Raw genomic sequence first — 17,530 nt, forward strand, 5'->3', positions numbered from 1 at the left:
AGTCTGGTTCCAGTGACCTTTGGAAGAGAAGGAACCCTGCACCTTCATTTGGCCGAAGCTCCCCTTGGAGCCAGTGCCCCAAAGAAAGCACCATACCCACCATCTCAGGAAAGATTAGAAACGTGGTGTGGACCATTGTCACAACTAAGGTTCAAATTGATCACTGAATTATGCTCTTTCTACGTTGGTTAGATTTCATGAAATTAAAGTACACATAGACAAAAGTGGAGGTTGGATATCTTTTTAATTGATTGTGCCTATCATGAAAAATCAAAGGACAGATTCAAGCAGCAAAGCTGGGCTCCAGGGTGTGTACAGGGAAGCTCAGGGCCGTGGTCTGGTGGAAGCCCTGAGGGAGGAGACGAGGAACCGTGTGCTGTGCTGTGTGTGCTCAGGAGGTGAAAGATTTAGTGGCTGGAGGAGCTGCTGACACTGAGGGACAGTGGTGGGAAAGGCTCTCGTGGACCAGCCCTCAGCCCTGCCCTGAGTCATGGCAGAATTCCTTGTTATGCAGTGCAAGGGTCTGTTTGGCCATTGGATTGAAAAATCCTTACACTATAATGATATAATACAAAGATGTACATATTCTCTGAAAGAAGCCAAACCCAGAAAGGAAGCCCAGCTAGATCCTCAGCAGACACTTGTAGAGACAATGATGCTGAAGCGAAGTTGAGCCCTTGGTGGCATCATCTGTCAGGAGGTCTTCCCACTGCTGCAGACTGTTCTCCTAAACAGACAGCAGGTGATGATGGCAAAGTAGAGGGTACTCTTGAGGAGGAGGAGGAGGTAGGTGTAGTAGGCAGAGGTGTTCTCAAGCTGCAGCTGCAGTGAATCTGAGAGAAGTCATTTGATTAGTTATTTGTTCTGTTGAAAGGCTGGGTCATAGTGATGGTGTGTGTGTGGGGGGGTGTCACCATTATTTACTTCTCATGCCCCCACTCTACCAAACCCCAAAGAAACAATGACCAACACCCAAACCAACACCAGGACAACTCAGAATCTCACTTGCAGTTCAAGTCAATGAACAACCTCAGCTAAATTCACTAAGAACCTTCCAAAACACTACAAAGGAAGGTTATGTCTTTAATGAAGGAATCTGATGGGAAAAAATACTTGTGATAATTAACATTTAGTCAATTGTTGCCCCCACTATGTCTCTGAGTAATAATGTAATATTCATTAGCCACTAATATCCTGAGAGCTTTGCATGCATGAGTCTAATTTTATTTTGTTTTTTGGTTTTGGTTCTTGCTTTTTTGGGGCCACAACCACGGCATATGAAGGTTCCCAGGCTAGGGGTCGAATTGGTGCTGTAGCCACCAGCCTACACCACAGTCACAGCAACACCAGATCTGAGCCACGTCTGTGACCTATACCACAGCTCACAGCAACGCCAGATCCCTAACCCACTGAGCGAGGCCAGGGATCGAACCTGCATCCTCATGGATCCCAGTCAGATTCATTTCCACTGCCCCATGACAGGAACTCCTTATTTTGTTTTTAAAGTAACCTAGGGGATTACTATTTGCAACCCCATTTGACAAATAAACTGAGGACAGAGAGCAGTAATTTTCCTGATGTCATACATTTAGAAAGTACTGGAAAGCACATTGTAACCCAGCAACATGACTAAAGAACACATTCTTAGCTATTCTGTAAGCCAGCATCTCAGGGGCAATAAATACCCCAAATAGCAAAGTTAAGCAAAAATAACAACTTGAATGCTGATGTGAATGCCTCTGAGCCCTTACTTATTGTGCATCAGTGAGACTCTGAAGAAGAGTACAATCCATGGAACTCTCTCTTCACAGTGCCGTAGGTAGAGGGTTTTAGTATAGAGGGTGTTGTGCAAAGTGAAAGAGAGTGATTAATCCAAATTTCCTGAATCTTTAGGAGCTCATGCCTCGGTCACCTGTCTGTCTTGAATGTCTCTCATTGTGGCCGAGATGTTATAGGATAACTGCACTTACTCTGCTTTGACATTTTATAGGAAACGTGTGATGTCAAGAAATAATTACCAAAGAACGATGGCGGGCCTGACTTAGTTTCTTAGTGAATCAAAAACTTGAGTCTGTTCTGGAAACTTCCCTTTTCCATGCTTCGTCTTCATAGAGTCAGAACTCGAAAATCATTAGCACTTGGTGTGGAAAGGATCAGGAGGTGATTGCTCATAAGCCACTGCCCTTGATCAGGTAAGGTCTTCGCTGAGTTCCAGGCCCCCCGATACTGGGCCTGGAGGAAGGATCAGCAGGACCAGAGCCAGTGCTTCTCAATTCATTTAGAATCCCCCATGCATGAGGAAAGGGCCACCACCTAGTGCTGATTCTGTGTCAGCTAAATGGATGCCTTATACTAGATAATCCACAATCCACATATGTGACCTTTATCTCTTCCAGAACTAGTTGGGTGTGATTAATCTCAATTGGCAGATGAGAACCTTATTGCTCAGAAACGTCAGGAGTTTACCCATATTCATGCAGCTAATAATAAACGATGGGTTAAAGTGCGGTCTGTGGTAGTTGGAAGCCCATGCACTCACAGCCCTGCCCATGTGTCCATCATGTCTCGGGGCCTTGGCTTTGGGATTCGTGCTCTATGTCTATATCTTAGAGGAGGGTTAGAGAATTGAGTAAGTGTGTGAGCACTGATGCAGAAGGCGGGATTGAATCCCCAAATCCACCTGTGTGTCTTAATATAATTGACTTTATTTTTAGCTCAATGCCCTCATTGCAAACTGAAGGGAAAATATTGTACCATCTCATAGGCATATTATAAGAAGTAAACAGAATATGCATGCACAACAAGCACAACACCTGCTGTTTATAAAGTTCTCCATGCAGTTCATGTGCTAGTTACTGGCAAGGACCAAAACTTTAAACTTGTCTAGAAACAACTTCACGTTTCCCAAGCTGCACAATGAGTGAATTCCACTGTTGAAATAATCTAGAGCTTAGCACCTCTTATTTGGAGTCATCTCATACCCAATTCAGTATTTAATGTATTAAGATCACTCTTAGGAAATAATGCTCAGACTTAAAATATTACCCAGTCTTATCTGCAGCATCCTGACACTCCTATTTTCTACCTTAAACTATTACTTTCTACCTTAACTTTATCCAGAGGAAAAATGTGCTCTAGCATGACATAAAGGCAAACACATATAAAACTTACTGCTTTCATCTTTCTGACAAACTTTTTTGGAATCAGTAACAGTGACTTCTAGAAGAAAGGAGAGGAGATATTAGTAAATTGTTCATACCAATTAATGGATGGGTGTATATGTATACATATCATGTGTGTATCTATATCTATATCTATGCATGTGTTAATACATGTGTATATATAATATAAAATCTGCCAGCACACCAAAGGGATACTAATGAAAGGTAGGAACCCTATAAATTAGGAATAATTACCATGGAAGTTCAAAAGGAAATTTAATGTGAAGGAATACAAGTGTTGTAGGATGTTGTAAAGGCAAACATGCAAATACTTACCACTGTGATCTTTCTTACAAGCTTTTTCAGAATCAATACCAGTGGCTTCTAGAAGAAATGGGAACAAATATTAATCAATTGTCCCTGCCCAGGAGTTCCCGTAGTGGCTCAGTGGTAATGACCCTGACTACTACCCATGGGGATGCAGGTTTGATGCCTGGCCTCACTCACTGGGTTAAGGATTCAGTGTTGCCGTGAGCTGTGGTGTACGCTGCAGACACTGCTCGGATGCTGTGTTGCTGTGGCTGTGGCAAAAGCAGGCAGCTGTAGCTCTCATTCGACCCCTAGCTTGGGAACTTCCATATGCAGCAGGTACACCGCACTCTCAAAAAAGAGCAAAAAAAAAAAAAAAAAATTGTCCATGCCTTTATTTCACAGTATCTGCGTATTTATCTGAACATACATGTGTCTCTCTGAGGGTATACATATATGTAGATATATGTGTATAATCAACAGAGAGAAATCAAGAACCCCACAATTCCTGATAATTGGTCTTTTAGACTTTAGGCCAAAGAAGTTCAAAAGGTAAATAGGTCAGAAAGAAAAAAAAAGAAGACTGAAGCATGATATAAAAGCAAACATATGCAGAAACTTACTGCTTCCATCGTTCAAACAGTCATTTGGAGGCTCAGTAGTAGTGACAACTGAAGTGACAACTACAAGAAATGAGAGCAAGGATTAGTCAATTATTCATGCCCATTATTTGACTTGTTCATATATGTTTATATCTTTGGATGTGTGTGTTTATTTGTACACACACGCACACATATTTATTGCCATTAGAATCCCTTGGATAGCCTTTGTTTAGATGTTGCGTCACACAAAACACATTATGAATTGTAATGTAAATTTCATAGGATAATCATCATAACGAAATTTAATAATACTCGTTTTTTTCTTGATCCGAGCCACATATGAGACCTACACCACAGCTCACTGCAATGCCAGGTCCTTAACCCACTGAGCGGGGCCAGGGATCAAACTTGCATCCTCATGGATACTAATCGGGTGGTTCGTTAACCACTGAGCCACTACAGGAACTCCCAGAACACCGTTTTGTCATTTAACAACTCTTTGTTTCTGAGTTATGCTTTCAGGAAGGCAGGACTGAAGTGAGAGTGGCTTTGCTTATTAAGTCTACATCCCTGAAAGAAGCATAATGGTTCCTAATTCCTCATCAACTCAGATCATCTAGAGTGGCATCACCTCTTCTGCATTTGTTTTATGCTAAGTTGCTAGATGCTTTCATGTATGTCCTCTCATTTCAGCCATGCAACAACCCTAAGAAACATCACAAAGACATTTAAGATTTCGGAAGATGAAAATGACGCTGAGAAAGGTTAAACTTTTTTTTTTCTTTTTTCTGTGTCAAAGTCTACCCCATTTAATTCTATGCAGAAATGGGATATTTATGCCACCTTTAAATGAAACATAATACTCTAAAGACTTAGACTTGTTTTTTTCATTAATGCTTGACAGAAAAAGGGATTTTTTTTTCAAACATTGTTCTTGAGGTTATATTTATATGCACATACCTTCATTCACTGAAGGAAAAATAATCTCTTGATCAACTCCCCCTCTATTTTTCTCGTGTTTGACGACACACTTGTGTTCTTTATCCATGGCTGTTTTGCTCACAGTCAACCAGCTGAATTTCATGTATGTGTTAGTCGTCCTCATGGTATTTCCCTGCTGGGATTCCAGGACTTTGTTGCCATTCTTTTCTTTCCAATAAACCTTAATAACATTAGGAAAAAATTCTCCAGAAGACAAAGGTATGTTCCAGCATTATGGAGCTTTATCTCAGCAATCGAAGGAAGAAACACTGTGGGCTTGGGGGAAAGGTCTGAAGCAAGGTTTATATCTGTAGAGGAAAACAAAACAGTAATGAAAAAGAGTTATTTGGGAAAAAAAAAAAAGAGAGAGAGAGAGAGAAAAACATGAACATTGTGTGGTTTGGAAAAACCTAGTGAGTAGTAAGAGGAAGAAAGGCTTCCATTGAGTCCGTGCTCACTGTGGATTTCAGCCCCGCTAGTTTGTCAGGTGCTTCTCATTGTTCTTAGTTTCAAGGGGAGGAGAAGTTCAAGACTTTGTGTAACTTGCCCAGAGTCACAGCTAATAAGCAGCAGAGCGAGATTACACCTTGGCCTTCGTATTTTCTCCATGTGCAGGGATGGGGTATGACTTTTAACTGCCCCATAGCAAGGCTTCTAACATTCATGAGCACATTAATTTCTTTTAATCTCTTTTGTTCTCTCATGGTGGAGTCTGTTTGAAAGAGGATGGGTGGGTGGTGGGATCAGGGATGGAGGAGGAGGTCAGGGAAATTTGACGGCTTCTCTACAAGTGAGAATCTTTGATGGCTTCTAAACTACCTCCCTTTCTGCGCCTGTGTTTTGTAACTTATGCTCTCTTTGGCCACATAACACATTCTCTTGTTCTGCAAGTCTGTGGAAGCTCATTCTTCATTTAACTGGTTCTGAAATGAACAGTAAATATTTTAATTCTCCTTTTAGTACATGTCAGGAGGAACTTTATCATATTTTTATACAATCACTTTTGCAATGGGAATGAGCATCCATGCGAACTTGATGACCTATAAAGATGAACTTTTAGCTCTAAATGTGGGCCTCTTCTGAAGTGAGGGCATTCTCCTTATTTCTAATTTTATGTAACCTTTCAACTTTACATCTGAACCACTCCAGATTTTTGAGTAGAGCGAGAAATTATTTGTGATGTCTTGAATGTAGAAACAAAATGGCAATATTTTCAAAACCTCTATTAAAAATGTATTATTAATCCCAAACTCCTAATTTGGAAGTAACAGATACACACCACTGTATATAAAATAGATAAAGAATAAGGATCAACCATATAACACGGGAACTATATTCTGTACCCATAATGGGAGAGAATCTAAAAAAGAATTTGTGCATGTGTACGGATATGTGTATATGACTGAATCACTTTGCTGTATACCTGAAACTAACACAACGTTATAAATCACCTATACTTCAATAAAAATGTATTATTTTCAGTAATGCTCTTCTACTAAACTTAGCAAGCAATACACCTATCAGAATATTGCCTCTCTTCAGAAAATGCTCATCAGAAGCACATTTTATTTTGGAATTTCACTTGAAGTTTTAGCTTGAGTAAGAATACTCCCTATTTTGACTCTCAGTGTCTCCACCATAATTTGAATCTACCCTATAAATCTGCTGAACTGCTTGAGAGGTCCACTTGTTACTTTTTTCACCTGCTGAATAAAGTATATGTACTTAGAGCAATATTAAAAGCTGTGGTTGGAGTTCCCATCATGGCTCAGTGGTTAACGAATGCGACTAAGAACCATGAGCTTGCGGGTTCGATCCCTGGCCTGGCTCAGCGGGTTAAGGATCCGGCGTTGCCGTGAGCGGTGGTGTAGGTCGCAGACACGGCTCGGATCCCGCGCTGCTGTGGCTCTGGCATAGGCCGGTGGCTACAGCTCCGATTCGACCCCTAGCCTGGAAACCTCCATATGCCATGGGATCGGCCCAAGAAATGGCAAAAAGACCAAAACAAAACAAAACAAAACAAAAAGGCTATGGTTCCTGAGTTTCTTGCAGATATAATGTCAAAATATATAACAAACCATCACATGTGTACAGAGGCATATCACTTGCATTCTGGAATGTTAACTCGATTATCCATTTGTGGCTAATCTAAAAGGAAAATGATAAATGTTGGAACCCTACCCACTTTGATTTCCAAGTGAAACACAAATACCTTATTAATATTCTCTTTAAGCTAGTGTGGAGTAGCTTTAATCATTAATGAGGTAATATTTTAGGAAGAGAAAAATTCAACTTCTCATTTAAGAAGAAAAAAAAAATTCTGGTCAGTTTCTTCCAGTGCAGCAAAATTCCTAATTTTTCTCCTAAATCAGTACACCGAGAGTGGTGCATTTTTATGCATGCTATGCATATAGTTGGGTTATAATGTGTTTGAATTTTAGACATCTTGCTTTTTGTGCAAGGGGTACTTTGCTGGTTGTAATAGCAAGACACTGTATTTCTCCAACCATACCCTTTGCTATGGTGAGCTACGTGTTCTCCTTTTTTCCTTCTCATTTTTCTTCTACCTATCGAATAATTAGAGTCAATTCACATTTAAATAAGAATTTCAAACTCATGATGTTCCCATCTATATTTAAGTGACCTTACTTCTTGAATATTGTCTCAGCCTGCCTCCAAAAGCTAAAGTAATAAGAAATGGGATTTACTGATGTTCTATAGTCATTTCCTATAAGATTTTTACTTGCACTGCTGTTCGGGATGGGATGACAATGAATCATGTGGGTTTTGCCAGTTGTTGGGAGAAAGGAGTAGGGTGTTTATCTCAAACTGCAGAGAAGAGAAATTAAGAAAATGATTTCTCACGTAAGAGGCGATCCTCAAGAAAAGAAACTTGAACCGATAACTTTTATCAGCATAAGGACATAATATGATAATGCTGCAGGAATAATGAATCCATGAAATTGACATGGTCCTCAAAATATTTTAAGAGCCAGCCTGAGTCTGTGTGTGTGTGTGTGTGTGTATGTTCTAAAAGAAGAATTTCAGTCTTCTTATAAGCAGGGATGAGAATCAACCATTTACAAGGCAGTTTTGATTCCATGTACAGTGACCAACAGCTACAAAATTGGTGTTTATACGCTGAGACCAAGAATGGAGCTGTTAGATCGTAATTCTAAAAAGCATCTGTCCATTTTGCATTACTGAAGGAAAATTAGAAAAAAGTTACTTACCATAGGGAGCTACTATGAGCTCCAGTGCCTTTTCAAATATCTTCTTCCAGTTTATCACACTGGTTAAAGCTCCTACAAAAAACCCAGCTTCTCCTAGGTTCATAACATGAGTAACAGTTAGAAAACTTTGCTGGCAGTTTGACCTTCTGGGTGCCTTTGAAAGTCCTTGAATATAGCTTTTCATGGCATCTGATGTTTTAAGTTTTCTTCAGATTTATGGGCCGAAATGTCTGTTTTCCACAGAGAAGCAGTCTTTGAAAACACCGATAAAAGATGAAAGCATAAAAGCAGGAAAAGAAGAGTTCAGCACCAACTGGTTAACCACCTGCTTTTCTAAATTACCAGGAAGAGTATTCAAAGAATGAAGACTTTTTTTTCCAGGTGTTCAGCTCTGTTAAAACAGCTCAGGGTTTGCAGCAAAGGGAAGAACCTTCTGTTCTCATAAACACCAGGGCTGCTCTGTTAGCCACTTGGAAACGCATTTCTGAAAGGAGGAAGCTCTTCAGGAACTGAAAATGCAAATATGCCAGCACAAGTGTACTGAGAAATGTGAACAGAATTCTCCATTCACTGGACAGTTCTTTACCACGGCAACCCCAAGGGTGAAAATAAGTTCTTACATGACGTATCATTTTTCCTAGAATTGAAGAAGAAATGTGTAGAATCTCTCTCTTTTGACATAACAGATTCCTCATTTAAACTAAACCTGAAAACAATATCCATTTCTCTGATATGCTGAACAAAGAAGCCTCTGGAATGCAGTTTTGTAATCTGAAACCACTCATCTTGAATCAGGGGAAAAGGAATGGCCAGAGGCAGCTGAGGGCTCCTCTGAGGACAGATGAGCTGTCCATCTGCCAGGACCCAGAGAGGACAGGCCCTGCATCTCCCCAGGTCCACTCCAGATCCACCCAGTCCTGGCCTAAGTCCCAGGGACCATCATTGCCTTTTCTCCTGAGATGGGAAAGTAAGAGGAGTTTAAGGTGGGCACCTGTCCATTCCCAGCAGCTCTCAGCCCACAACACAATGGGTGAGAGACCTGGATGAAATTCGTATTTACAAAGGGTTTTTTTAATTGAGAATTGTAAGCTACTAGTAGTTGGGGCTGTCATGTAGACTTTGCATCTATTGTAGGTGTGAATAATCTCACTCATTCCTTTCTGATAGCTTGTCCTCCGTTTCTCCTTATTCCAAGACCATGAGCCGAATTATCAAAACTTCAGGATACAAGAGGATTTATGTAGTAAAAAGTAAAAGAGTAAATAAACAGTTATAAACTCTTTCAGTACATTTACAAGGTAATACAAAACTATATGATGGAAACAGGATTGAATTTTACTAAAGGCTTATAAGAAAACTTGCATAAATGGAGACATTATATTCATGAGGGAAAAACTCAATATATACACACTCTTATCCTGGAATTCCCACTGTGGCTCAGCAGGTTAGTGAGCCCCACTAGTATCCATGAGGATGGAGGTTTGACCCTTGGCCTGACTCGGTCAGTTAAGGATCCAGAATTGTGAGCTGTGGTGTAGGTCCCAGAAGTGGCTTGGATCTGACATTGCTGTGGCTGTGGTATAGGCTGGCAGCTGCAGCTCTGATTTGCCCCCTGGCCTGGGAACTTCCGTACGTCACGGGTATGGCCCTAAAAAGCAAAATAAAAATGAAAATAAATAAATAAATCAACACACTCATCCTTCCTAAAGTCAGGTATATAAATGGACTGTAAGTCCAATCACAGTTAAGATAACATTTTATTTTTTTTGTTCCATGACATAAGGATTGGGGATGAGCAATTTATGTTGATTTTAGTTTTATATGAAGAATACATATGAACTAATTAAAAATTATTTCTTAAAAAGTGATGAATGGACATTTGGCATAGTAGATCTTGGCCCTCATTGCAAAGCTGCTGTCATAATATGATAACGGTGCAAGAATATTAAAATACAAATGAAACACAAATCCTCCAGAGAGTGTCCCAAGCTTGTGTTAGTGTAAAATATATTAAAACATTTTAAATTGTGGGGACATGTATGATTATTTTAAAACTAGATTTGAACTACTGATTACCGTCGGGAGAACAAAAATAGCTCTCTCTCAAGGACCACATAAAGGAAGTTTCTATTTAAACAGTGTAGCGATGTGAGCTAGAAAGAGCAGGTAGGAGACGACTTGGGTCCTTGGGTAGAGAAGCTTGAAATGGGAAGAAGGTAGGAGACATTTTACTTAGTATTTAATTTTTAAGAAGGAGAAATGTGGAAAACTTTCACTTTTTATAACCTTTTCAGATAAACAGTTTTTAAAAGAATAAATGATGAGGACTTACTGAAAGTTTTAGGGAGGGAAGTGACATGATCAGATATGTGCTTTAGGAAGATAATGTAAGAGCAAAAAGGTGGGTTGGTCAGGGATCAATCCTGCTGAAGCACATATGCCTCAAGAGATGGTCCCCATAAACCACTGAGAGGCATCTGAAGACCCCGGTTATTGCAGTGACAGTGAGGCTGGACGGAAGGGCTGGTGCAGTAAATATTAACAGACTTGGGAGATTTCTCAAGAATTCACAGGTGATAAAAGAGATTTTACCATGAAGGGGTGGAAACTGAGGCAAAAGACTTTTTTAAATTGAAATATAGTTGCTTTGCAGTCTTGCGTTAGTTTCAGGTGTACAGCACAGTGACTCACTAATTCTATATCTATATATTCAGATTCTTTTCCATTAGGTTATTGTAGGATATTGAGTATAGTTCCACATGCTATACCAAAATCCTTGATTATTTTACGTATAGTGGTATGTATATGTTAATTCCATACTCCCAATTTATCCCCCCCACTTTCATCTTTGGTAACCATAACATTGTTTTCTATGTGCGTGAGTCTGTTTATGTTTTGTAAATAAGTACACTTGTATTAATATTTAGAGTTGACGTGTAAGTGATAATATGTCGTATTTGTCTTTGTCTGACTTACTTCACCCAATACGATAAACTCTGGGTCCATAAATGCTGTTGCAAGTGCAATATTTCATACATTGTAATGTCTGATATATATATATACAGATAGATAGATAGATATGTTTCTATATATATCACAGCTACTCTATCTATTCATCTATTAATGGACACGTAGGTTGTTTCCACATCTTGGCTATTGTAAATAATGCGGCAATAAACATAGGGGTGAAGATACCTTTCAAATTTGTGTTTTTATTTTCTTCAGATAAATGCTCAGTAGTGGAAGTCCTTGTTTGTATGATACCTCTGTGTTCAGTTTTTTTGTTTGTTTGTTTGTTTAAGAATCCTCATACTATTTTCCAAACTGAATGCACTAATTTACATTTCCACTAACAGTACAGGGGGGTTCACTTTTCTTAATGCCCTTTCCAGCATTTATTATTTGTAGATTTTTTTTTAATTGATGATGATATGGTGGGAAGTGTTTTCTCTCTTTGATTTTTTTGGATTATTTTGAGATGGAGAGATGTTAACTCTTTGTAGAAATATTAAATTTAATTCATTTGAGGAACTGTCTGATCCTTGACTTTAGTTTTCTGGGAGGTCTTTGATTGCTAATACAGTTTCATTTCTAATAGTTTTTTCATTTTTTTCTATTTCTTCCTGATCCAGTTGAAAGATTCTACATTTCTAGGAATTTATCCATTTTTTTAGGTTTTCCATCTTCTCAGCATGTAATTAATTCTTATCATCATTTGTATTTTGGTAGGGTGACTTGTAACTTCTGTTTCCTGTCTAATATTATATCTTTGAGATCTCTCTCTTTTTTTGATGAGTTTACCTAATGGTTTACCAATTTGTTTGTCTTTTCATATAATCAGCTTTCAGTTTCATTGATTTTTTTATACTGTGTTTTTAGTCTCTATTTTATTTATATCTGCTCTGATCTTTATTATTTCTTTCCTTCTACTTACTTTTGCTTTTGTTTGTTTTTTTTTTTTTTTTCTAATTCCTTTAGATGCAACCTTAGGCTGTTTGGGATTTTTCTTGTTTCTTGAGGTAGGTTTGTAAGACTATAAACTTCACCTTATAACTGTTTTGCTGTATACTTTAGATTTTTTATTGCTTTTCCACTTTCATTGTTTTTAAGTTTTGAATTTTTTTCTTTTTTCTTTTAAGGGCTGCACTGGAGGCATATGGAAGTTACCAGGCTAAGAGTCAAATCAGAGTTGCAGCTGGCAGCCTATACCCAGCTGCAGCAATGCCAGATCTGAGCCACTTCTGATACCTACATCACAGCTCATGGCAAGGCCAGATCCTTAACCGACCGAGCAAGGCCAGGAATTGAACCCACATCCTTATGGATACTAGTCAGGTTCATTACCACTGAGCCACAATGGGAACCTCCACAGTCTTCAGGTATTTTTGATTTCCTCTTATTTCCTCAATCACCCAGGGGCAGTTTCATAGCACTCACTTTAGCCTACCTGCGTTTGTGTTTGTTGTGCATACACAGTGACTCCACCTCCAGCTGTGCCCTTAGAGAAACTGGCCCAAATATGCAGACACCTAGAGTAGAAAAAGAGAGAGAAGAAAATGGCTGTGTGAGCATATGGAAATGTCGTCATCACCAAATGGCAATGAAAAAGGGTGGGTGTAATGATGGATTAATCAGTAACTGGGGAGAAATTGGATCTCCACATTAAGATGGCCACTTTATACCCATACACAAAAATGCAGATCAAAGACATCAATGTACAGAACAAAGTCTTAACACCATTGGAAAAATATAAATGCAAAAATATTTATGCTTCAGGCTTTCTTAAAGCTGCAAATAATTAAAACATCTGGTTGCTGGTACAGAGGGACACGTTAAGGATGGTGCATTTACTATACAATTTCTTCTCGCCTGCCGTCCCATGAGAAGGAATCAAAGCTTTGACTTGTGGCTGTGGGATCATCCAGGAGAAATGTGATGACTTGGGACAGGAGGGGCTCTGGGTTAAGAGGAAGCCCATGAACACCATTCTAGAATGCTTCCCTCTGTCAGGCTGGGATCTGGCTCATTTCAGAGGGAGACATGTCACTGTATCTGTTACCTCTAGGACAGCAGTTCTTAACAATCAGTTGGAAGAAGAATCAGCTGTGGAGCTTATGGAAAAATGCATATTTTTAGCCTTCATTCCAAGATTCTGATTCCCATGCGACACAATATATGCACAAACCCAATATCCTATATGGGAAAAGAGTTGTTTAAAAATAGATATGTGTATGTGCATAAATGAATCACTTTTTTGCACAGCAGAAATTATCAAAACATTTGTAAATCAACTATACTTCAATAAAACTTCAAAAAAAAAGTACTGAACACTAATGGCTGTGGGCTGAGCTTCAAAAGAATCTAAGCAGAAGACAATGGTTGGCATACCCAAAACAATCACTCTTTGCTATACTTTCACTGTGTCAGTCATTCCCTGGTTGGTTATTTGAGGAAAGTATCAGTGTGACCAAAAGATAAATCAGATACCAGCTTGAGGTTCAGCAAGTCCAAAGTTTTTTCATTCCATCATTTCTCATTCTTCATATTCCTGAGGAATGAAGAACTTCCATCCCCAGCCATTTTCTCTGGATAATGATTGGAGAAATGATTCAGTATTATCTATAGCCTTTCCATTTGTTCTCCCAAATATCTCCTCCAACAGAGCAACCCTAGGAGAACTGTCTGTTCTAAAGTGAAAATTACATGGCCTCCATCAGCTCCTAGGAGAGCTGAGACCATGGTGCCTGTCATGCTGTTTGCCTAAGGCCTGGAGATGAAGTTCTGTTTTTAAGAAAAAACCAGGGCTGTTGAGGGGAGGGATGAGGTGACAGTGCGCTATAAAGGTTGTGGGATGGGCAGTGAGCCCAGGATTTCTCTTTGCTCAGAGTCATGAGAATTGAGGGCAGGAAGTGAGGCAGGGGCTGATCCAACCTGTGTACTAGGTCTGCTTTGACTGTCATAACCAAAATTTCCAGTGTGGTGGAAAGGAAGTATGAACCAACGTGCTTGTCCCAGAGAGCACAGTAGTACGTGCCGGAGTCACGTTCTTCCAGATATAGCATGGTGAATGTATAGCTCTTGCTTGTGCCTGCATAAACACGATATTTCTCTGGACTATCTCCTGATTCCAACGTAAATTTTGAGTAGTAGATGTCGTAGTAGAAAAGGCGTGGGGGGCTGTCCCCTCCTTTTTTGTGTACACATGGATATAATTGGTGTTTTGTGTAAGAGCACAAGTAAATGAGACAGCTGTTCCAGGAGCCCTAGTGACTGACATCTTGTCCCCTTCCACGTTGGAAGATACCTGAGTGACTGCAATGGGAAAAGCAACAAAAAATAATAATAGTAATAATAATAATAATAGTATGACCCCTCTGCCAAAAAATACAGGAAAACCCCATGAGCATCTAAGCAACATACTTACCAGGAACCAGGAAAACGAGAAGTACCCCCGGGAACCGCATCATGCCAGTGGCACTGAGTTACCCTGGGGTTCGGAATAAATGTGACAGGCAGGAAGTGAGCACCTCTCTTAAAGACCACCAAGCTGATGCCACAGGGGGTGGGTGCTGGGGGAGCCCTGGGAGGAGCCCTGCCTCTCTGAGCCAACCCATTTCTTGAGAGCCCCCCTGTGGCAGGCTGGGCTCAGGCTCTCTCCAGAAGAAGGGAAGCCAGGGGCACTGGGAGCTCAGAACTGCAAGCAGAGGGGCCAGATGGGGTGGGAATTAGATCTGGAGATTCAGCTTGCCTGTTGTCTGGTGGAGTGAGCGGTCCTGAACTGGGCTAAGCTCCCTGCAGTTCCGCGGTTCAGTGTTCATGCTGTTGCCATGGTCCTGTCCAGAAATACACCATCTTATATCATCTCCCTGCTCCACCTTCCTCTTTACATCTGGAGGTAAACTTTGAGGCCGTCAACACTAAACCCAATAAGCATTAATCCTGCTTTATTACAAGAAATTAAGATCAGATATATTGATCAGAATTCAACTCTCCTCAAAGGGAAATTTGTGTGTGTGTGTGTGTGTGTGTGTGTGCAATTCGAAATCAATTTGATAGAGCAATTTTTTCATTATAAAGAAAGGGCCTTCACATAGGGTTGTCAGATGTAATGAACAAAAACAACAACAACAACAAACCCACATAGTGCTATACAATACTTGGGGCGTACTTACACCAGAAAAATATATGATATTTATCTGCAGTTCAGGGAAGTGGAAATCAAAACAGCAATGAGATATCATCTCATTCCTGTCAGAACGGTTATTATCAACAAGACTGGAAACAAGTGTCGGTGAGGATGTGGAGAAAAGGGAACACTTGTGCATTCCCGGTGGCGATGTAAATTGGTGCGGTGGCTATCGAAAATTGTATGGGATTTCCTTAAAAAAGTGTAAGCAAGAAGGGCCCTGTGAGGCTCCTGGTCACACAAGCCTTTCTGCATCCTGCGTTTCTGCTTTCTCGGGAATAAGCCTCAGCCTCCAGGAACCTTCCCAGAGCTCCAAAGGGCAGTTGCTAAGCAGGGAAGGGAGGGGATGCAGAGACCTGGGGGGAGCAGTCAAGAGAAAAATAGTGCAGCCTCAGGGCCGGGTCCTGGTCCCTCCTCAAGAAATATGCAGAACAGTATCTCTGAGCCTTTCTGCCCAACTAAAACCCCCAACAGATAGAAGAACTACTTGATGAAGCATTCTTCACTCCAGGAAGAAGAAGAACCACCAGAACCAGTCCTGGGGCCACTAAACACCAGCTTTGGAAGACAATGCAAGCTTGCTTCTACCCTGATCTTTATCTTGGGGCCCATTTTCCCGCTCCCCAAACTATAAAACCACCTGCTAATCTCTCCCAAAGGGGGCACAGTCTTTAAGGCATTAGCCAGCCTGCTGTGGCCCCCTTTGCCTGGCAAAGCAATAAAGCTACCTTTTTCTCCTTTGCCCCAAATGCTGTCTCTATCCAGCAGCAATGGCAGACAGAGGCCGAGTTTCAGCCACAAAAGTAAAAGTGGAACTACCATATGATCCAGCAATTCTGGGTATTTATCTGAAGTAAATGAAAACATTAATTCAAAAAAAAAATCTGCACCCCTTCAAGGTTCACCGCTGCCTTATTTGCAATAGTCAAAACATGGAAATAACCTAAGTGTCTATCAGTGCTGAATGGATAAAGTAGTGAAGTAGTGGTGGTTTATATTGCAACGGAATATCACTCAGACCCAAAAAGTGTGGAATCCTGCCATTTGCAACAACATGGGTGGACCTTAAGAGTGGAAAAAAAAAAAAAAAAACAGGACAGAGAATGACAATTACCCTATAATTTCTTACAGGTGGAACATAGTTTTTCAATTTAAAAATGTAAAATAAAGCTCTTAGATTGGTGGTTGCCAGAGGCAAATCCTGGGAGACAGGAAAAACCCTTAGTTTGCTTGCTTCAATACATTGAATTTGGTCTTTTTAGAGCCGAACCCACGACATATGAAGGTTCCCAGGATAGGGGTCGAAGCAGAGCTGGAGCCACCCGTCTATACCACAGCCACAGCAACATGGGATCCAAGCCACCTCTTCAACCTACACCACAGCTCACGGCAATGCTGGATCCTCAACCCGCTGAGCAAGGCCAGGGATCAAACCCGCGTCCTCATGGATGCTAGTCAGATTCATTGCTGCTGAGCCACGAGGAGAAATCCTGAATTTGTAAGAGAGAAATCCTTTTGTAAGAATTAGACAAAATGAAAAATAAAGAACATGAACAGTTCCTGCAAAAAAGGAGTAATATACCTCATTTCTTATCCAGGAATAGCAACAATAAGGTGTTCAAACCCACGATGACTAAGTGTTTCCAGTATGAGGCGTAAATCCAACAGAAATGTGTGCTCAGAGTACCAGGACACGAACACGATCGTGTTTGTGGCAACACTATTAAAATTTCCCGAAAGGGGGCAAAGATCCATGTCGTTTAATAATCCAAAGAAAAAAACATATGGTGTACGCATGACCTATAGTCCTATGTAGCTGCATGACTTGATGAACGACAGCAACATAAGTAAATGTAGAAACAAAATATGACAAATGAGCTAAAAGGGAATACACACAGTGTGATTCTATTTGTGAGACCAAAAAAATGAACTCAGATTTACTTGGGCATTCTGTATTTTATTCAGCAGACGTCCCCTCAGGAAGTAGATATATCTTTGATGTACTTGGATTCTGAGATGGACGGATGGATGGATAGGTGATCAAACAGGATGCGTAAA

At 40.3% G+C, this 17,530-nt stretch overlaps 1 gene segment (V, D, J or C); it reads right to left on the minus strand.

Annotated features, from left to right (window-relative positions):
* Nucleotides 226-14,802, minus strand: LOC102158002. The segment is given in 8 exon segments: nucleotides 226-833; nucleotides 3,172-3,219; nucleotides 3,498-3,545; nucleotides 4,094-4,153; nucleotides 5,033-5,361; nucleotides 8,287-8,337; nucleotides 14,282-14,598; nucleotides 14,711-14,802. Coding segments are annotated over 8 exon segments (1,036 nt in total).

The sequence above is a fragment of the Sus scrofa genome, chromosome 9, assembly GCF_000003025.6.
Source record: "Sus scrofa isolate TJ Tabasco breed Duroc chromosome 9, Sscrofa11.1, whole genome shotgun sequence".
NCBI lineage: Eukaryota > Metazoa > Chordata > Mammalia > Artiodactyla > Suidae > Sus > Sus scrofa.